Here is a 21872-nt window from a genome sequence, read left to right as displayed (position 1 = left end):
ATTTCTGGGGCCTTTGACAAGAGGAGTGCTCATGATGTTACAGCGTAACATCAGAGAGTGTACCTGCCTCCCCCCAGGGATGTTTGACAGCCCTTCTCTCCCATTCTCTTCACCCACCAAACTTCTTTCCCAAATAAACACCCCTTCACTCAATTATGATAATACATTATTTTTATATGCAGATGAAGCATGTAAGAAGGACTGGGAGAGACCAATGAGCTATGGATGCCAATATCCTGCAATCACACACATATTTTCATAAATGTATCACTGTCTGTCTTAAAAGCAGCCTGCTTTTTCTGGCCATCTCTGTACTGGAAAGCCATTGCAGGGTAGCCGACTCTTAACAGAGCTTCTTTAATTCCAGGTTACACTGTTTTCCTCCCTTGTTTTTTTTTTTTTTTTTTTTTGTGCTAGATTTATCTTTCAGGTGTAATACCATCACCCTTGATGAATAGACATTTGAAGTATTTTTAGATGCCACTTGTATCTGCTTTTGGTCTGCCACCCTGAAAGATTAAAAGGACATAGGCTTTCCTTATATGACACATTTTCCATCCTCTTGTTTTTCCAGTCTGCCTGGTAGGGTACACTCTTTTTCCAATCAGTTCCATTTTCAATTAAGATTTTTGAACACGGATGACCAGGTTTGTACTCACTATTCTAGGCAAGGTCTCACCAGTGCTTTGTATAATGGCAGCAATACTTCCCTATTTCTGCAGCAAATGCCTCTCCAGACACAACCTATATCACAACCTATATCACAACCTATATCACAACCTATAAGACATTTGTCTTTTTCATGGCTGTCTCCCACTGGCACATTGAGCCTACCTAGAACTCCTCACTGCTTCTCTTCCTCTGTCATTTCCAGATGATGAGCACCTGTGAAGCTTGGTAAAGCAGAAGGGTCAGCTGCACAGAGGACTGCTCCTATTGCATCTCTTTATTTAAGACTGCTCAGAGAAAGGAGGAGGCATAAGTGAGTCTGTAACAGCTGTCACAGCAGTTGTTACAGCCAGCAAAATCCTGTGAATGCTTCCCATTCCCATTCACTGAGCAACCCCTGAGAGCAAGACCAAGCCACAAGCAAGAGCATCTCTGGAGCACTGAACACCAGCTTCACGAAGGCTCTCAGCAGGGGAGGAAAAAGTGAGAAAATATCATTGGAGTCACACACAACCTGCAAGAAACCCTAAAACTGATATGACATAGAGAAGCTATTCTAATTATTCCTAAAAGCTTGGATGAAAAAAGTATATTTGCAACGGAGGTGGGAATTTTTTTATTCAGGCAAAGATATGTGCATAGGTAAATAGGAGGATGACATTACCATTTCTTTAGAAAAAAATATCTTCATTGAAATATTAACATCGCTGCTCATAAGAGGTTATAAAATAAGCAGATTTTTATTTTTATAATATTGCTTCATGTGTTGGAGATGAGAAAGCCTGGTAACTATCCTCATTCTTTCAGCTGTTATTTTTTTGTTAGTTGGCTGGACACACCATCATTAATACCACAAGAGGATTCATGATTATTTATTCCAAAATGAGTGGAAATCAGACTTCATACCTAATACCTTAAAGCCATGCTGAAATACAAGACAGTCTATTATCTTTGCATCATGTATTTTTTCTTCCCACTTTAGCTGAAGACTGACAGTTTATAACACAGCAGTGTGAGTGCTTCATTTGCACATTTACAGTGCTTGATAAAGAGTTGAAATGCTTGATTCCCTAGAGGTTCTCCTTGTTCTTTTCCCAACAGAAAATGCCTCCCTATATTTCAATACAGCTGTGACAAATTTTTCAAAATAATGGATAGCTAGCCTTTAGATAATGCCTTTCGTGAAGAAGAACATAAAAACATTTTACACTGGGCTCATGCAAATCATTTCACTAGGTGTCAGGCAGCACAGAGCACAGGCTGCAATCAGAAGCAGAGTAACCTATTCCACATTCTACCTCTTGCCCATGGTCCTAGGACCAGAGTTGTCCTTAATTACTATTACCATTTTTCATCAAACATGTCCTAAATTACAGGAAAAAAAAAAAATCAAGACAGAATTGCTGAAACCCCTTGAAGACGAACCTCTAAGCCGTACTGGACAGACAGCGGATTAAAACATGCAGCTAAGATTCCATATTGCTTTTGCTCAGGAAATGAGGTAACACCTTTGACCACCAAATCAAACTGTTTTCCCCCAATGTTAATAGCATTCTCTCAACCCTAACTTTTTATAGCAGCTGTATCACCTATTCTCATTTATAGTATTAATGTAAATTGTGCTACAGCACACTTGTTATAAAATTCTTCAAGTACAATGACAACAACTGAAGAAAATTTCTTCAAGCACTAGCATTGGGGTATTTTTTAAAGACAGGTTTGAATGAAAGGTAAAGATTATATTAAAATTCCTCCACCCTTTCTTTTATTTGAATATGAAAAGAAAGTGTAATACAGATGCTTACCTTGATATGACTTTAAAAGACAGTTTGGGTCAATATAATTACTGTAGAACAGCAGAATTGTTTTTTAAATCCTTAAATATTTGTACTTACTGATTTTACCCTTTAGATGCATTTTAGCATTCTGGGGTAATCAGCTAAATCCAAACCACAGACACAAATGTAACCACTAGATACTCCTTCCCCTAAATTTGTACACTGTGCCTATGATATGACAGGTTGATCTCTCCCAAAACAAGGAAAGGTTTATTTCGGCAATGTTTTAGAACATAACCACGTGAGTCAAAGTGACCCCACAGAAGAGCTTCTTTGCACTCCATGGCAGGTTTATGGACATGTTGTAAATGTCAGACTACACCATTTTTAATAATAAAAAAAGACACTATAATACTGTTTCCTTGTAACTGGGACAGAAAATCATTTGGTAAGAGTAAGAACATTTATTGGTTTTGACATAAAAATTTCTTGCTGTGCAGTGGAAACGTTGTAGTCCAAATACTGGAAGAAACATGAAATCTCAAGGGCTATGTTCAGTAACTCTTGGTTCAAAAGCAGACGTGGCAGGTGCATTATTTAAGAGCTTGTCAGAGATGATCTTCTACTGCACAGCACTCCAGGATTCATCTCCTGCTATGTCTGGGAAGGGGATTCTCTTGTAAATATATGGCAGAACTGGCTGGCTGCACATCAAGCCCAAACTGCTCATCCCTCTTCAACACCACTGTGGTCACTGCAAAATATTAATATCAGAAAAGCTCTCCAGTACTGATGGCAACTACCCTCCTACATACCATACCATGTGAGAGCAGCTCTTTTGGATGAGCTATTCAGAGAAAAATTCAAAGTGGCATTCTTCTCAGTAGCTATACTTGATGTTCTAAAGCGTTCTTGTATTCCTGTCTGCAGTGTTAATTTGGTGCCACAAAGAAATAGTGTATTCAATGTAAATGAGAAACACTGCAGACCAAGTTCTGCTTTAAATTTCTTGAGTCCTGCACATACAGAAACTGTATTTTATTTTAATTTTTCTATTTTATTTTCTATTTTAATTTTCTTTCACAACACAAATCCTTGAGAAGCTGATCACATCAGGATTTCAGATGGAATGATCAGAAATAAATAGGATAGTAACAGAAGAAGGATTTATTTATGCCAAGGCCCTAGCATGTTTTTGTAGAATATTCTCCAGGCATATGTAGACCTGCATAGCTACCTTCCTGTTTCTCCCACACACCTATCAACATTTCAAGAAGGAATTTTATATGTGCTTCAGGTGCCAGAATTAAATGCAATACACAAAATCCAATTTAAACTATTCCAGCACAGACTTAAAATCCCTCATACATGAAAATAACGGCTGGTAAAGTAAATTTTATTTTCTTTTTATGTAATGGAGTAGCTTACAAAATAGGAGAGAGAAATCACTTTTGGCTAAAAACAGACAAAAATAATCTAAAATTGTATATCTTTAGGAAACACTGGTTTGATAGGAAGCGTTCCCATAAAGTGTGTGTATACTGGCCAGTCAGAAAATATATAAAAATTAAAAAGAAATATCTTTCTTAATCAATCACCATAGTAAATAATATTTGAGAAGGGAAGAATATAGAGAAAGAGATGGTTGTACCATCTTCGGAGTGTATTTGCCACAAGTGTGTAGCACAAAACACATCTGCATCATAACACTTTACAAAAAACTGCTGTGCAGTTGCAAACAAAACTAACTAATGAAAAAAGAAGGTGACCCTATGCATCACAGAAAAACAGAAAGTAGCTGTGTACCATCTCTCACTTCCGCTCAGTCCTGAAGGGGAAAAAATCAGCATGACTACACATTTAACTGCAGTAATCCTGGATTAAAGTATTTGATTCCCACACTGTTTACAAACCATCAATACAAACAGTAATAAGCAGATGTATGGCAGGCTGCTTCAGAAGTATATTACTTTGCTGTCAAAACTAGCTTTGTTACAAATTCAGGTGTATGCAATGTTTAATTCTTTTTGAAGGAATACTTTATATTAGATGTTTTAAGTTATCTCATGCTGAACTACTACATAAAAACACGACATCCTTTCTGAACGTTAAGCAGGTGACTTCTCTCTTTTTAGTAAATGGTGCACACCCTTGCCTTTTATATTTTTGAATGGCTTTGAAAAGACAAGGTGTCTCCAATATGTTTATAACCAGTAAATTCTATTTCTTCTGACAAGAGTAAATATTAACACAAGGTATCTGTACCATGTTTACTTTTATGGAGCATTATTGTATTAAGTAGCACAGAACCTTAGTGTAAGTGAAACATTACATTATTCTGGGAGAAATCTGGTAAACACTTCACTGTTAACTCTACGGAACTAATAGCTCTCAGAGCAACTTCCCCCTACATTCTCCTTCATCAACAAGCAATACCTAAAAATTCAGAGTACAAGTAAATGACTTTGTCAACTTGCGTCTTGTTTTGACATTTCAAGAAAACCCAAAATATTTCTAAGCTTGGGTTCATGTACCTGCAGCCACCACAGGCTGGCATATCATGAAAGGTTTGCATGCTTGGGGATTTCGACCATGCACAGCATAATTTCAGAAATGGATTACAGAACAACAAAATTCAAATTTTCCTTTGGATTTTTTCCATTTCCTTTTTTTCCTGTTACAGATAGCATAACTCCTCCCTCTATCACCCCTCCCAGCAGTGCATTGCTTAATTTTTCCTAGCTCACTTTAACTTGTGTTTATTAATTTCATGGAAGCTGGCCTACATCCTTGATCGAAACCCAAAAGTCAGTGAGAGAAGTCTGTCTGTGAGCATGAACAGACTTTAGGTCTGGATGAGGAAACCCTGGTGTGATGCTGCAGTGCAACATCCCTCCCAAATCCTGCTGAGCTCCACATACTCACTGGGCATGTGGGTAGTAATGGCCCTCAATTTCACTCTCTCCCAAGGTATGGGATAAATATGTAAGATAGGAAACTACAAAACTGGGAAGAGGCAAACTCTTAGGTGACAGGAGAAGTCTGATGCCTCCAAGTGTTCAGAATCAGTGCAGTCAGGTAACCTGAGAAACTGTAAATTCATAGGTTTCACTATCTCAGCTGAAACTCTACATTGTGCTTCAGTGGCAAAACCACAAGTATTTGTAGTGGTATGTTCTGCGACTTAACAGCTGCACGTGTGACTGAGATTATCACAAACATGACAATGAGGGAGGAGGAAAAAAAAAAGAAAAATGCAGCTTAGAAGTTACTTATGTTTAATGCTTAAAAGTCTGAATGCACAAACAATAATCTACCATTATAGAAGTACTGGTGGCCAATACAATGCATTAGAACTATGTACAATGACACAGTTTAGTATCAAAATCTTTCTACAATGTAGAGTATTACGAAACTGTTAATGACATCAAACACTAAGCACTTAAGACACCATTTTTTGCTACCACATTTGGAACTTCAATAAACAGTCCATTTTAACTTGCAGCATCAATCCATTTCTAGTATGAAATTAAGTAATTTTCTACTTATACAATAAGATTTATCTACACGGGTCTCTTGATTTTGATCCATAGCAGCAAAGGCACTGTACATCAGCAGATCCACAGACTTAAAAATTTCTTTTTTAAAGCATTCAAAAAAAAAAAAAAGGTCACAGATCATAGTTTAACAGCAACAACAACAACATAAAAAGATAACACGTTGTCTCTGGCACAATGGCTCAGGCTGTGTCCATCTTAGGGACATCCAATCAAGACTTGGATTGAACTGCTGGCGAACAAAGCAAGTCCTTATCCCAATGAGAATCCATTCCTTTTTGTATGTTGGAATGAGTACTCTTGTAAATCCTACCTCAGAGGTCATTGCTTTTGTAGTTTGTATATTGGTAGGCATCCATTCTTATTTCAGTGCAGTTTCCAAAGAACATATCAAATATTTTTCATAATCTCTTGTAATTGAAAAATTGCCCAAAGACACATATCCCCATTTTCAAGGAAACATTGCAAAAGTTTCCAGAAGTAACAAAGGTGATTCTTTGAGGCAACTTATTGTACTCTCTACAATATAACAAAGAGAGGTGTTTATATTAAAAAACCTAGCTTGACACCAAAATGCTTTATGTTTATCAACAGAAGAGCATTGAGAACAAATGATGCTATATTAACATTGCAAATATATAAAGTAGCACATTCTTACTTAAAGTGAATTTAATTTAGATGTGAACTGAATTTGCCATTCATCACAGGCATGTAGATCACTGGCTACAGTTTGCAATTTCCTAAGTTTCCAAGACTGTCTAAAATAGTTAAGATACAGCATCTTCCCACCAAATAATTATACTGTAATAACACTTAGAGGTCTCATCCAAGAACAGGACTAAAAAATATAACAAAGTTTATTTTTTTAAATAGAAACTACAAGTCTATTTAGTGTAATTTTAACTACCTCCTGAACATCCTTCTCCAAGATCCCCAATTTATCCACCTGCAAAAACACAAGTATATGATGCATCTTTCAAACTAAAGCCGGACCAGACAGCTTTATTTAGTCAGTTCATTGTTAGAAAGCCTTCTTTAAACAAAATAAATACGTTACAGCTATAATACATAATTAAAGAGTCAAGGTCACCGTTATGTATGCTTATTCCATCTTCTTCCAAGTAGATATCTGACAATTTGGTATCACAAGTTCTTAATGAACATTCACAAATCAATAGCATGTTAAGAAGGTAAAAATAAATTCTACAACTGTGATGAGCATTTAAGTTTTCTGTTAGAAAGGAAAAAAAAAAAGGAATATACAGCAAAGTGCTAGGAGAAGGAGTTCTGTCTGCATTCAGATTTGTCTCTAATAAATAACTTCATAGACTGTAGCTTTCTTGTCCCCAGAGCCAGTGACAATGTATTTGTCATCCACAGAGATATCACAGCTAAGCACAGATGAGGATTCTTTGGACTACAAGAAAAGAGAAAAGGAAAAAGAAAATTACGTCTTTGCAATTCTTCAATCATGAAGGGCTTGAAGATTAATTGGAAGAATTTATAGACAGGGAATACATGAAAATCTCATTAAAGTATCAGCATCATAATGTCAAAATCTTTTTAAATACTTTTGTTCCACAGAAAGATCTATTTTAAAATAAAGGAGTAGTAGAAAGGGGAGTGAATATTATGGACCTACAGGTAATCTATCAATCAAACAAATAGAAGTAATCCTTTCTATATACTTTACAAGGAATGAGCATTTATTGATATTTTATGCATTCCATTTGCATAAAAATGAATGAAAACCCATCTTCTTCCCCTTTCTTTTGTTGTAAACAAGAAATTCACACAGAGAAACACTTCAAAGCCGTACCCACCCATAGGTATGAAAAAAAGAGACTCCACAGAAATAAATAACTGTATCCCCTCTCACTGCTTCCCCAACACAAGAACCCAAAAACTTTGCACAAAGGAATTTACATTATCACAGAGGATGCAAGTAGGAAAAGAACCTTTGGTGGAACAGGATACACAACAGGTGTGTAGGAGCTGGATGGGACACAGGATACAGCAGGTTGCTGTAGCTCTGTCTCTTCTGGCTTTGCTGTCTGTTCTAAGAAGTGTATGCATTGCCACATTCACCTTGTTGTTTCAGTTCACGTTTTCTTTACATTATATATGTTCACATAATTTTCTGCCTGTTACCACAAGAGCCAAACACTTCCCAGTCATGCTGTGTTTTGGCAAGGATACCTCTGTTCACTGCACTAGAAGTTTCCTTATCTACTCCTCAGTAAGAAAGCTGTATTGGAGTTTTGAACACCATTTTCAAGAGGGATATGCTCTTGTTACGATGATTAGAAATGAATAGCCTCTACAAGGAAAACGTAGACCCTACCTTTCTCATGTCAAGGGAAACAGCACTGTCTCCAAAAGTGGAGACATGGCAGGCATCCGTACACATGAGACTAGTCATTTAAACCACAGCCCATTAACAGTTAAATTTAATAAAAATATTCCCAACCTAGAAGTACCTGCAGGTGAAAGAATAGAAAGACATGTCAAAAATCCCACTTTCTATAGTGGCACTGAAATGCCATTAAAACTGGGCACAGAGGGACTATAGATAGGCTACATCTTCCATTACACTCCAGTGGGCCCCTCTGCATCTCTTCAGTTTTCAGCTCAGGAGTCTGCTGGTCCAATCCATTAATACATCTCATACAAGAAAAACACACATGTTGAATATGACTTCCACTGGTTTAGTTATATTTTGGACCTTCAGTGGCTGTTCACCTAAAGACATGACTTGGATTGTTGTATTCCACCAATGTGCAGAAGAAGGTGAGAAAGAAGGGTATTAAGAACAATTTTAGACTAAAGGGCTACTTTACTGAAAGAGTTGAATTAGTGAAATAGTAGAAAGGACAGAACTATTTCTTTCCCTAATTACAAACAAATTCTTTAAGGAATACAGTAATTAGCTGCATTTCCACCTGAAAACTCCTTAGGCTACTGACACACCTAAGATGTGCAGCTCTACTGCACTGTGATGTCTGTGAGAAACAGCTTCTAGGAAATATTACCTGGAATATACTGGCTCCATAAGGTGTTCTCCAAGCATTAAGAAGATTATCTTTTCCAGTGCTTACAAACCATTTGCCTGCAACAGATTGTTTAAATGTTATTGCTGCATTTTGTTTTTAAGGAATACGTCTCCAGAAACAGAGGATCATAGCAAAGCATTCACACATATCCAAAGAATAATAACATTTTCATCTGGTTGCAATACAATGTTCCATCACTAAACAGGCAGTACATAAAAAAGGCAGACAGATAGAATTTCTAAAATAGCCTTAATACTTAAATTTAATACCAAATTTTTAACTATACTCTGTCGTTTAATAACTATATAACACTTTCATTTAAAGGTAACCTTGAATCAGTTTCTTGTGAAGGAAAAAACTGATTTAGAATGATTTGCTTACCACAGTGAGCAAACTTGAGTGACAACACACAGCTCTCATGAAGATGCAGCTGATATTTGTCCGGCTTAGTAACATGCAGCACCTCGACATTGCTGTTCTCCATTCCTACTGCCAACCACTCACCAGTTGGACAATAGCCCAGTGAGAAGATCTGTAATTAGCACAGCACATGCTTCAATCAGTAAAGGAATGAGCTTGAGATATTCAAAACTGACCCCTGCTACTCTGTTTGCACTAGGCAAACTCACTTTTTCGGCCTACTGCAATTTTAAAAACATGATAATCCAATTACTACAGTAATCAAGATAAATTAGTTCATGCAAACACAGCTGCAAATCTATGCCATTAAATGTTATTAAAACTGCAATGGTGAAGTACTGAATCAAACCATAAAAGTTAATGTCCAACTTATCTGACAGTATTTAGAAATATTTTTGCAAAATAGTTTTGAACCTGAATCTATGGAAATGGGAAGAGATTGCAGAGAGGAATATTTTAATCTGGCACTTGTTTTATAAAACTGAATCTTGGTTACTCCCATGGGAGAGGCACTAATCTGTCAAAGTCATAATCCAGATTGACATTTAGCTGCCACAAGAAAAAAACCCAAAGAACAAAAACTAGAGTATGGAATATGAGATTAACTGAAAAATTCTTTGGAATTCTCTTTAAGACTGCTTTTTTGCCTATAAAGGAGAAAAAAAATAATTTAAAAAGTGCTTGCTTGTTTTTTAAAACCATGAGAAAATTTTGTTAACATGCCAAAAGTTCTGAGACTGAACCTGTGATGTGAAGTCATGTTGCTGTAGCTGTCTCCCTTCTCTGAGATCCCAGGATCTGACTGTATTGTCCAGACCTCCTGTCCATAATTTGGTGCCATCATTAGAAATGTCAATACAGCTCGCTCCATCTGTGTGGCCCTGAAATTGCCTGAAAATATTAAAAGAAGGTCAGCAAATTCTGAGCAAAAATACAAATACCTTCTTTCAGTCCCTGAGTTGTAACTTAGATTCCAATAGCAATCCCCGATGAATACAAAGTCTGAGACAATCATGTGAGTTTTTTGATGAATTGATGGTGCAATCAAGCCAGACAACTAATGTGATTTCAAAAAAAAAAACACTTTAAGAGTCAGGTACTCTGAAAATTTTTGCTGCTGGCTGTGTGATACCCACTAGTCAACTTAAAATAGTCATTCCTCCCAGAAGACTGTAGCACGATCAGCAAAATTACCTTAGTTTAAGAAAAACGTGCAGGCCACTTAAGTTAAAAAAAGAGCAGTCTAAATGGTAACATCAGATAATAAAAGCTTGACTTTCATGCAACATTGATATTACATGCAACAACATATACACAGTGCAGTGCACAGAGAATCTCTGGGTGACCAGCTCTTAACATACTGTCTATCAGTGCTGAGAACCAATCCTTACTCCTGAAGGGCTAAGTCTGCAGTGCAGTAATTTACACATATCTTTACCCAAGACATATTCACTCGTTCTCTGATTAAAGAAATTAGCGTGAGAGCAGCGTACTGCATGGAAACAGAAAAAAATCATTTGTTCAAGGAATCTACAGCAGTACTGACACCAACTGATATTTAGGGAATTAGTTATGGGCTGATCAAAAGCCTGGAACTATTGAACTCTCAAAACCTATAAATAATCCTATAGACTTTTGTCAAGGTATTACCATGGCTATGCTGAACAACAAAATACTGGAACCATCTATGCATGGAGAAAACGGAATACATAATGTGCAAAAGCACATTTACGGCTGTGCCTAAATAATTCTCCGTAACCTGATGATCCAGTTTGGCTGACCTACCTTACTAGAGTCTGGTTATGCAGATCCCACACTGCAATGTTGCCATCACTACAGCAAGAGAAGCAGACCTTGGAATCAGGGCTGATAGCTAGGGCATAGCAAGCTGGAGCAGAAGATGTCAGCTCTGCTTTGATGCGAGGAGTTGGAGCTGCCAGGTCCCAAATGGATAACGTGCTGGCTTCCCCGCCAACAATCAGGGTGCGGCCGTCAGGGAGCAATCTGCAGGAACGGATGTAGTTGTCTCTGTTCTGTGGAGACAGAAGCCATCAAGAGATTACTCATGAGGAAAGAAAACAGCATTAACATGAGAGCAAAAATCCATAAAAGTATTGTATTCCCTCCTGGTTTTAATGAGCCATTTATACTTATGACAATGATAAAGTGTATTAATGCCAGAAAATTACATGACATTAGGGAAGTACTTCAACTTGATCTACAAAATTCAGTAGTGAGAGATATTTAATCTTAATTAGCATCAAAATGCAAAGACCTGAACCCAGCCCAAAAAAATTCAGGATAGCTGAATTTGACAGCTGGTTTAGAAAGTTGTATTTTCATACTCTGTTTATTTCAGCACATTAACCTCTCAGCATGGGGGAGTACCAAATTCCCTGCACACTTTCCCCCTTCCCATTCCAGTGAGACTTGCTGCCACCATCTAGGAGATGTCAGAGGAAAATATTTAGGCAATTTTCTTCACTTGTGTAGCAACTTGTGTAGCAATTAATTATAAGTCTACACGTGCTACATAGTTCTCATTTTACTGCCTCTGTAATAAACAGCAGCATCTTAGCAAGAACTGGTAAATGACAAGAGAAAAGCTGCTAACAATAGTTCATCTTGTTAGGACATTCAAATAATTTATGAATAGCACTCATGGATATTTTTAATTGCCACATTAAGACAGGTCAATGCATTCATACACAGACACAGATACAAAATACGTGACAGAATCCCCAAATAGTCTCAGAGAATACAGCTGCAAGACAGCAATTTTTAGCATGATCGGGTATCAACAAGCTGTAAGATTGCCAGCAAATGTCAAAGTTTATAAACAATATTTGCTGTGCTGTCTTTGATCTTTCCTCCCACCACAATTTTAGGATATTAAAAATGTTTTGATTCTTTGCAGGGGAAAAAACCCACAAGTATGGTGAGGAACATACTTCAACCTCAGTTCTAATAGAAACAACAAAATTACAAATGCAATACTGGCCTGTGATACCATGACAGAAATCAAATACCCATTTGCCCTTTATATCTTAGCGCTATCACTGCACTCTTAACACAACGTCCTATCTTCTTTCAGTGTCGTATGCTGCAGTTCACCTACCAGGCAGTCCAGCTGAGAGACAGGGCTCTTGTTGCCAGGGTGGCTGATGTCCCAAACCTTGACACACCCCTTCCCACCCGTGTACACGTGTCTCGTGGGGTTGCTGATGGTAACTGCACACACAACTTCCCCGTGGTTCAGGGTGTTGATCTGACGGGCGTGGCGAGGGATTCCTGGACCGATGAGAGCATCAGGAGGGAAAGGGACTGGCTGCATCTGACCATCCGCACTTACATGAAATGAGTATGCTCTGAGGGGAAAAAAATTAAGGAGATGATTTAAAGAGTTTTACTTCAAGGCTGTTTAGAAAAACAGAATCAAAGATGTGCTTCCCCCGGCAGGTATTCAGGTTGTGCCCTCAGCTCAATTTTTTTCACAGATATTTTACAGAATATTCTGAGCTGGAAGGGACCCTCAAGGATCATTGAGTCTGACCCTTAAGTGAACGGCCATAGGGGGACCGAACACATCACCTTGGTGTTATTAGCACCGTGTGTTACTCAACTGGACACATATCAGGTATTTTAATCCCATAAGGAAAAAGCATTTATTTATCTGTAGCATGACCCTCCAAGCACATAAGCGCTCAGCTTTTAATGTGGAAAGTCAAGCACCAACCAAATGAGCTTTTACAACTCACATTATGATGATTTCTGGCACGAGTGAGGCTATATGACACCACTCTTAACTTTGGATGGGGATATCACAGCATGCAGAGAAGGGAAGGAAGGCTGGGTCAGGGCCCTCTGGAAGACAGAAATAGTTGGCTGGTTGCTGCCAGAGCACGGTGGGTAGCTGCGTGCCAGGGGACATTTGGCTGCTCGCTTTACTGACTCGTATGTGGCAGCTTCAGCTGAACTGCTGCCAATCTGTCCTGAATGTACTGTGGGCCCCAGGCCCCTTGAGCAAAACTGCTCAGCACTGTACCTAAGGGTGCAGTGAAACTCCCACCAACACTGAGGAGTTAAGTCCTCAAGGCACGGTTGCTGACAGCTGACATGTCAGACCAGCTAAAATGCACTGCAATGGAATTTTTTGTTTTGTGGCTTGTTTTGGGTTTGGGCTTTTTGGTTTTGTGGTGTTTTTTTTTTTATTTTTTTGTGGACTCAACAAAACTGCTACAAATCCCAATTTCTCTTGCCAAAATCAGGCCTCTCACTGAGAAAAAATCTGTTCTGTGATTGCCACTTATGCCACCTGTGAATAACCTATCAACAGCTTTATCTCAAAGTATATTCCAGGGAGAACAGTTAGGTTGTGAAATTGCCTTGTTCTGAGATGCTACCTGACACAGCACATCTATTACAACAGCACAAAATTTTTAAGAGGGTTTACCTATACATATCAAGGTATGCTTAATGGAAGGCTTTCATTTTCTTAGACCTAAAATTTCATCATAATGCTTGTAAAAAATCCATTGTCAGAATGGTGGAATGAGAAGACCTCACAAAGAAATTGTTTTATGAGAATACTTTGTAAGTTCACTTCCTTAATTGATAATACAAAGTGACTAAAGAAGGCAGCATTCACAATTAAACTACTGAATTTGTCATTTAAGATTCACAAGGCACTAGATCAATAATTTTCAGAGAAACAAAATGCATTAGCTATATACTTTTATATACTATCTTTCAGTATTTATATACTGTACAATGCTGAGGAGTTGATACAATACTGAAGTGAAAAGAGAGTTATTAGGGGCCAGATCCCAAATGTACCATATGCTGCCCATTTCATTTCAGTGCAGAGAATTTACATAAATTTCCCTCTAAAGTAAAAATGGAGTAGATGAGAAAATAACAATCCTGGAAGATGTGACAACTATCACACTCAAGACAGAGAAAAGTCAATATAATCATGCTGAAAGAACCACAGATTTTAAAAGTTTCAAGCCCTCTGGTAGACAAATGACAGCTATATTTAAATGTTTAAATAGACATCAACAGAGCAACAACACTTAAAAATCTTGGAGATAAACCAGAATTGAAGTGATTTCATTTCAGTTTGCCTCATGTTTTATTCCTCTCAATTTTAACAGAAGAAAGATGTGAGCAGGGACGTCTCTGAACCCCTGCAATTGCCATTTCTCTCACCACAGCAAGCAAAGTCTAGTAGATCTAGAGACACTTCTTTCCAGGTGACTGACTCCATCAGGGATGAACTTAAATCCAGCGAGCATTTGAACATTACATCAATACATTTCTTAGAGCCCACTGTACATAATGGATGAAGATCTGTGCCCCAAAGAATTTTTAATGCAAGCAGCTGGTCTGCAAGCTGCTGTACATCAATTTCCATACCCGCCTTGTGCATTCACCTAACAGGGTGGTACAACTGGCAGAAAAGTACATTAAGGTGGTTACCAGTGTGTGACGCCTGAGAGATCTGGACCTGGCTCATGATTTGTGTGACATGTGTACACCAGGAGCTACGGGCACCAGACCTGACCACTTGTCACCGTACGTTGTTGATCCTGTGTGTCTGCAAGCTCACTGGCAGGTAAGCATATGCATTTACTCACACAAACCCAGGTGTATGGCTAATCTTAACCACACCTACGCAAAAGCATTCACAATGTAAAAGAGCTTGAAGGACTGGCACCAACACCCCTTGACTATCAAACTTTCCAGTTTGAACAGATCAGAGTCTACCAGAAATGCAACAAGGAAGGGGAACTGGGTGAAATTTAAAGAAAATCTGGATCAATATTATGCCAGTTTGTATAGCTGCTTTGGTTCGTTTTTCTCCTCTCTACCTCAAGAGGAATGTGAGCTGAGAGTTCTTTGTCTGTGTAATCTTTCTTCCAAGGCTCACAACACGAAAAGCCTGCTACAGCAGGTCACAGTATACAGGTCAGTTCCATCAAGGATGAATCTCAATATTATCATAAAATAATTCTTTCCAGTATTTCCAATCAAACAAAACACTTCAGTATTCCTTTCTCTGCATACAGCTGCTAAGCTTGCAAGTAATTGCAAGGCTTTTGTGAACAAAGAAATATTTTTTTTAAACTGGGAAGCAGAGTACAGTAGAGATGGAAAGCTGGGATCTCATTCCAGCTTGCATTTCCATAAACAACAAACCAATCAGATTTGAAGTTCATCTCCTTTTTCCATTTATTTCTGTCTCCTTTACTTTGTATCACCCAGTCCATGTCAACTGCTATTAGTCTTCAAAACAAATTCACAAATGCAACTTTAAGATTAAATAGTGATTCTCCTGCTCTTGCTGAATAAGCTATACCTATTTCTATTCACACAATAGTTTTCAGTAGCTAAGGGGAATTCCAACCAGCAAGGGAACATGACTTCCAACAGATGACTGACTTTTAAAGCTGAATGTTTGATACTCACGGTTTGCCTCCTGGGATGCCTGTGAGATTAGGAGGGATGCCTGGGACTCGCATGTGATGATGTGGATCAAAACCAACCTGTAGTTTTAACCGAGCAAAACATAAAGATGTATTAAAGTAGGAGTTAGGCAAAGGAAGACTGTTTAATTCATGTTCTCCATAGCATACTCCCCAAACCACAAAATGAGTGAAGCAGAGTTAACCCCACAGGCCTTGTATTTAATACAAACAGCTCTCAACACTAAATGCACTAACGGCAAACACTTACCACGGGAGATCGCCCGTAAGCTGCTGCTGCTGCTGCGGCGGCAGCTGCTGCGCTCATTTGAGGGGAAATATTGTGCAGACCAGCATAGGCAGCTCCAGGGCTGGTCAGCTCCCCGTTCATACCAGCATGTGGCACGATACCAAATGGAGTAGGGTAAGGACACGGTACTGCCATAGGTGTCCTTAAACCTGAAGCTATAAGAAGAGGGGGGGGAAAGTGAGAAGTCACAAAGGCATTCTAGAGTCACCACATGAAAACATGAGTTTGGAAAACTGCAAAATACCTCACAAATAACTCAAACCAACCAGCCAGTCAGCCAAGGAAAGCCACTTAACACTGTTTTACAGTGCTTAAGAACCAGCTCAGCATCCAGTTTAAGCATCTGTACTGCACTGACTTGCCATTAGAGATTTAAAGGGAATCTGACAGGGCCAGACTGCTTCACGCCACCGAAATACATGGACACTAACCTATCGGGTCCACACCTGGGGGTTTGCCGGGCACTGGCCTCAGTCCGGGAGTGGAGTTGCTGCCTGGAGTTGGAGCATCAGTCCGTGGAGTTGGGGTATTTGATTTAGACACAGGAGTGGTAGACTTCTCATTCTAATCACCAAAAAGGAAAAAGGAAGGCAGTTCGTAAACAATTTTGCCTTTATAGCTTTAGTATTAGTGATTAATTAGCGATATTAGTGATATTTAGCTTCTGGGTTTGGATTTCAACAGTCCCTGGCAATGAAGAGAAGATGCAAAGACATTGAAAAAGACAGAATGGCTTTGAACATTAACTACAGCTTTCACTGCTTTTCTCATCAGGAGAATCTGTATGATTCAGAATGAGGTAAATGACTGAAAATCATTTCCCTCTGACAACTGGCAGCATATGTGAAATCAGTCAGTGGTCTCACTATGCTATGGACCTGCTTCCATTATAATTTTCTGTGAGGGATGGACAAGAAGAGTAGGAAAAAAATCCCCAAACTGACCAACTACTCATATCCAAGTGTGGTGCTAGAAACACAGGATGAAGACAGTGACGGGTATAAAGTCAAGAACTGTGCAGTGCTGCTCTTGTGACAGGCTCGTTCATCAGACATACCACTGATTCCCAGGCCTGAACCTGTCATTCCATCACCATTCCTGAGCACTATATTCACTTTAAGCTTTCTTTTTATTTATTTTATTTCTTTAAATAATTGCATACCCTGCCCTGTGAAGAACTGGGAGGGGAATTACTGTGCAGCTCAGGTAATGATTAACTGTGGCCACAAACAGGAAAGGAAAGAACACTCCTTGCAGGCAGCTCTTTTCTTTTGCATTTTGATTTGCGATGCAAGTCAAGGAAGGCTCTTGTAAATGACAGATTACTTTTTAGATAGAAAATAAAAATTATTGTTGTTGTATATAGCCTGGTAATTCAAACAAAGCTAACAACCAAATCACATCCAAGCAGGGAACTGAATTTGCTATAAAGCACAGCACAGGAAAACAGCTCAAGAAACCTCTGTGTACTTTTATTTATTCTCAGAATAACAGTTCCTCATATGGGGGCAGAGAAAAATATCTCTCAGAACACCACATCTATCATCTACTCATACCACCAGTGAAAATAACCTCTTCCTATCCCAAAAAAAGACTGTGGACTTCTTATTAGACTCCCTTGAAAAGATAAATTAAACGAATACTAAATTCATGCTTCATAGTGCCTTACTGACAGCTGTGGAAATACAAATTGTGTCCAGACAGAAGTCCGGTAAGCATGTATTTCAGCCCATGATTAGGGGTCAGAAGCATTTTGTCGCACTTACAAGGCTAAGTTCTTTGGATTTGGAGGAAGGAGTACTGCTAGAGGATGCAATGGATGCCGGACTAATTGGTGCATCTTTTTTCAGCAGTCGAGTCTTGTCCAAGCCATTCTCTCGTGGAGAGTGTGCTGGGCTCCCACGAGGAGAAGAAGGATCCTATGTATCAGGAACATGGGTTAGCATAAAAACTTCATACTAGCCACTAGTTCTTGTCTTGAGCAGTCCTCTGATGCCTTAAGTTTAGCTTTCATATTTTCCAGATTCTGCAGCGCATTAGTATACAACTCTGAACTCCATATACAGTGTCAGCAAGTTCTTCTCACAGTTTAGTCAGACAAAACAATCCTTTCCCAGCCTGAGAACCAAGGACACCATTACAGCCTCAGGCCCAAAAGATGTCAAAAACAGCAAACTGAGGAGAGCAGTCTGGGAGGACGGGACTTCATAACTTGAAGCTGTAATTGCACAATTAACCCCAATATGTAAATAGACCAAAACTTATAAAAAGTGTCAAAACCTGTCACCAGTTATCCATCTTGGGTCCGTCTTGGGTGCAGCCCTGGCCAGGCTCTTGTACTGCCTAAGATGTACCCTTTGAAGGCCTTTTAATACCTAGCTTATTCCTTTAAGTCTGTCTAACCTCTGTTCTAGGCAGCTTCTCAAGGCATCATCTCAATTTGGAATGAAGATCTGTCATAGGAAGTGACACATTCCTTCCATTCTTAATTGATTTAGTTGATCCAATTGTAAAATTGAGAGGGATAATGAAGGACAATTTGGTTTTTTTAAAAAAAGTCTTAAAATTTGATGCCATTAAACCATGAAAAATAATGCCAAAAATCTATGGATATTGAAATAGGCAAGTAACTCTCTTTCTTCAAGTGACAGATTAAAAAGATTTGATGCATTTGGCAAACCTGATAAGGCTCAAATGTGAAGTCATGGCCAAAGTGAAAGAAAAGACAGACACTTTTACAAGCTTTGTAGAAGTACTTACAAGCCTGTAGAAGTAAATGCTTCAGATCTGATTTGTATTCTAAAGAAAGAGGATACAACTGGATTCTGTCAGGTATTTCAAGTGCAAATGCCATAATCCTATTCATAAAACCAATATGCACAGAAACCACTGAAGATACCTCCACCACCATTTCTCTAAGGCTGAAAAAACACCATTGTGAATACCTCATTGGAAACGTCAACTACCAAGTTGTCATCGCTCTTTTCACCATCGCTGTCCTGCAATGACAAATCACAATGTGTTAAAAAAAATTATTTCATATGCCAGTGTCTCTTAATAACTATAAAACTATAAAAACAAAGGAAATCTGCTCACAAATCTGCAGTGTACCATTATGAGGTTATACAATTAACATATTTCAGACATCTACAGGGCTTCTGCTTAGCAGGCTGCCACAACTACAGCAATCATGCCAGTTTTTGAATTGGTGGAGAAGGACAGAGGATGAAAATCTTCATCCAAAGTGGCACTGCACTATAAAGTGGAGTCAAGATAGACTTCATTAACAAGTCCCAGCCTAACTAAAGCTCAGCACCATTGTCACACAATTTCCAGGTGCTTTGTATTTATATGGTTAAAAACAGTATCAATCATAGGCACCAAAATGTTTAATTCAGCAGAGACACTAGAGGTAGACAGCAAAAACCAGTTAAAATTTAACCCTCTTTTTAAAATTAGCTATGCAGCAGAAGCCAGGTGAAACTACAGAGGAACACTGAAGTTCAACAATGCACAATGTAGACAATCTACTCACATAACGAGCTGCTATTTCCTTCTCTTCTGTTTTCTGTTTTTTACTATCTGAAGAATAATCTGTTGAATTTCTGTGCTTTTCTGCTGTTCTGAAACTGGCTGAGGGAGATACAGAAGAGCTCTGTAGTCCAAACAGAGAAGAAAGCATCATTAGGCCCACGTTCATTTGTCACCACCCCTCAATACATCTTAGGCTGACAGTATGATCTGGAGCTGTTCTCACAGACAGCATGTTGGGTTTGAACCAGTGACAGCTACCCAGCAAGTGTCTCGTATCAAAAACTGCACTATGTATTGCAGGAGACAGAAACAGGTGATCAACTGACAGATCACAGTGGCTATCTGCACTGCCAATAGGATGAATTTTACGAATACTGTGCACTGGTCTTGTTTTGGTTTGTCTCCTCTACAAATACACAGGGTTAAGTCAATAGTCTCAGAAGAGGGGTGTGTGTTTGCACATGTGTGTGTGTTTGCCTGTGTAAATCAAAAATAACAAAGAGGCTCAAGGCAAGTCACACTTCAGCAAACATTTGAATGAAGATTTCTACCAAAGAAAGACGCAAGCTTCTGAGCAGTTTTGGAGTGGGCAAGAACAGGAGAAAACACCATAACTCATTTTATTTTGCTGCCTTTTACAACTACAGGCTATGCCTGCAGCAGACAGAAGCAAAACACAGACTGGCTCAGTGATTCCCTTGCTATTCTACAGTGCTCACCTAGTAATGATTGCTAAAGAGCACACATATGGACAGGAGAGAAAGGAAGACAACGTGTACTTTATGCACTATCATCCAACAACTCCACTCTACTCTGTTAAACAAGGCAGGCAACATTTATCAAATTCTACCATATTTCCAGGGCTTTGTGGAGTCTGTATCTTCGTATACAAAAAAGGCAGCAATGAAAGATGCAATGTTCCCACTGCGACCGATTTTAGTAGCAGCAGCAGTTTTGGCCCTAGTTCAAGAAAGCATTTAAGCATGCACTAAACTTTATCTCACTCTGAAGTCAGTGGTTGAACGTACATAAGTAAGGATGTGTTCAGGCTTTTTGCAGAATTGGAAATGACAGCAACGGAGATGAAAGTAATTGTCAGTTGAAATCCTGCTGACTGTTTCCATCTCTGTCCTCCTTTTTGCTAGGGTGGTAGGGAAGAACCAAAGAAGTCCTGACTGAGGGATTTTAGATCCTCCCATTCATCCAGAAACACTTGTTTGGGGTTTTTTCCTCCATGCATGACAGACAGCTGTTTTTCCACATAAAACTGTACTACATAGCAATTTGGTTTTGGGGTTTTCAGTGCAGCTATTAACACGAATACAAACCAAGAAATTAGCATTTACATTGAGTAACTTCTGTTCCATCGCTATTATAGAATTTCTTCTTCTCCTTATTATATCACAAGCTTCTGGTAAGGATTAGGAAAACTTAAACACAGAAGTTAAACTGTAGTTATTGTCCAAGTCATATAAGAGAACGTTACTGGAACACAGGTCCTCCTCTCCCTTTTGCTGAAATTTACAGCTCTTAAGATCAGTAGCTCAGATTAATGAGTGGTAGAATTTGCAAAAATTTTCTGTATTTTGGACTGGTAATTGCTAATTACCCTCTAAGAACAGTGAGTGGAAAGAAAAATTTTAGAACAAAGGTAGTGTTGAAGGCCCTGTGCCCTTCTCATACTGTGCAAATACATTTTAAAATACTAATTTAGTTTTAAAGCAGATCATTAATCAACAATTATAGCAAATAATGCAAACTAACAAAGTTATTTTTTGCTCTGAAGTGACAACACATGTTAAGACATTTGGAGACAGCACTGCCAAGGTACAGAAGCCCTTAAAATAAAGGCCAAGCAGAAACACAACATTAAATGAACAAATGACTTGAAAAATGTATTTGTTTCTGCAATGATATAGCATAACCTTTTGCAAAAGATTTTTATACTAAGCTCCTATTACATTTATATTCATTTAGAATTTGGAAGGCAGTAGCTTGTAATGTGAATTCAATTCATTATTTCTCAACTTCACCCTACAGAAAGCAATTTGCTTTAAAACAAAGAAAAATAATCACCAATAAAC

General features: G+C 38.5%; 1 protein-coding gene across 4 annotated transcripts in view; it reads right to left on the bottom strand.

The window, feature by feature from the left end:
* Positions 1 to 6844: 6844 nt before the first annotated feature.
* Positions 6845 to 21872, bottom strand: part of LOC102072430 (TLE family member 4, transcriptional corepressor) — a 103230-nt gene continuing 88202 nt past the window's right edge. For 3 of the 4 annotated variants that reach the window (XM_026796632.2, XM_014270877.3, XM_005492407.4), the window contains 12 exons: positions 19790 to 19909; positions 19200 to 19253; positions 18021 to 18173; positions 16686 to 16818; positions 16216 to 16409; positions 15949 to 16025; positions 12596 to 12845; positions 11263 to 11510; positions 10221 to 10368; positions 9439 to 9589; positions 9037 to 9113; positions 6845 to 7421 (listed from right to left, as the gene is read on the bottom strand). In XM_026796632.2, the coding sequence (XP_026652433.1) occupies positions 7314 to 7421; positions 9037 to 9113; positions 9439 to 9589; positions 10221 to 10368; positions 11263 to 11510; positions 12596 to 12845; positions 15949 to 16025; positions 16216 to 16409; positions 16686 to 16818; positions 18021 to 18173; positions 19200 to 19253; positions 19790 to 19909 (1713 nt within the window). In that variant the 3' untranslated portion in view covers positions 6845 to 7313. The remainder of the gene's footprint in view (positions 7422 to 9036; positions 9114 to 9438; positions 9590 to 10220; positions 10369 to 11262; positions 11511 to 12595; positions 12846 to 15948; positions 16026 to 16215; positions 16410 to 16685; positions 16819 to 18020; positions 18174 to 19199; positions 19254 to 19789; positions 19910 to 21872) is intronic. The other variant, XM_014270878.3, reaches the window with a different exon arrangement.

The sequence above is a fragment of the Zonotrichia albicollis genome, chromosome Z (assembly GCF_047830755.1).
Source record: "Zonotrichia albicollis isolate bZonAlb1 chromosome Z, bZonAlb1.hap1, whole genome shotgun sequence".
NCBI lineage: Eukaryota > Metazoa > Chordata > Aves > Passeriformes > Passerellidae > Zonotrichia > Zonotrichia albicollis.
Note: the sequence above shows the minus strand (reverse complement) of the source record. Positions and strands in the feature narration are given on the sequence as shown.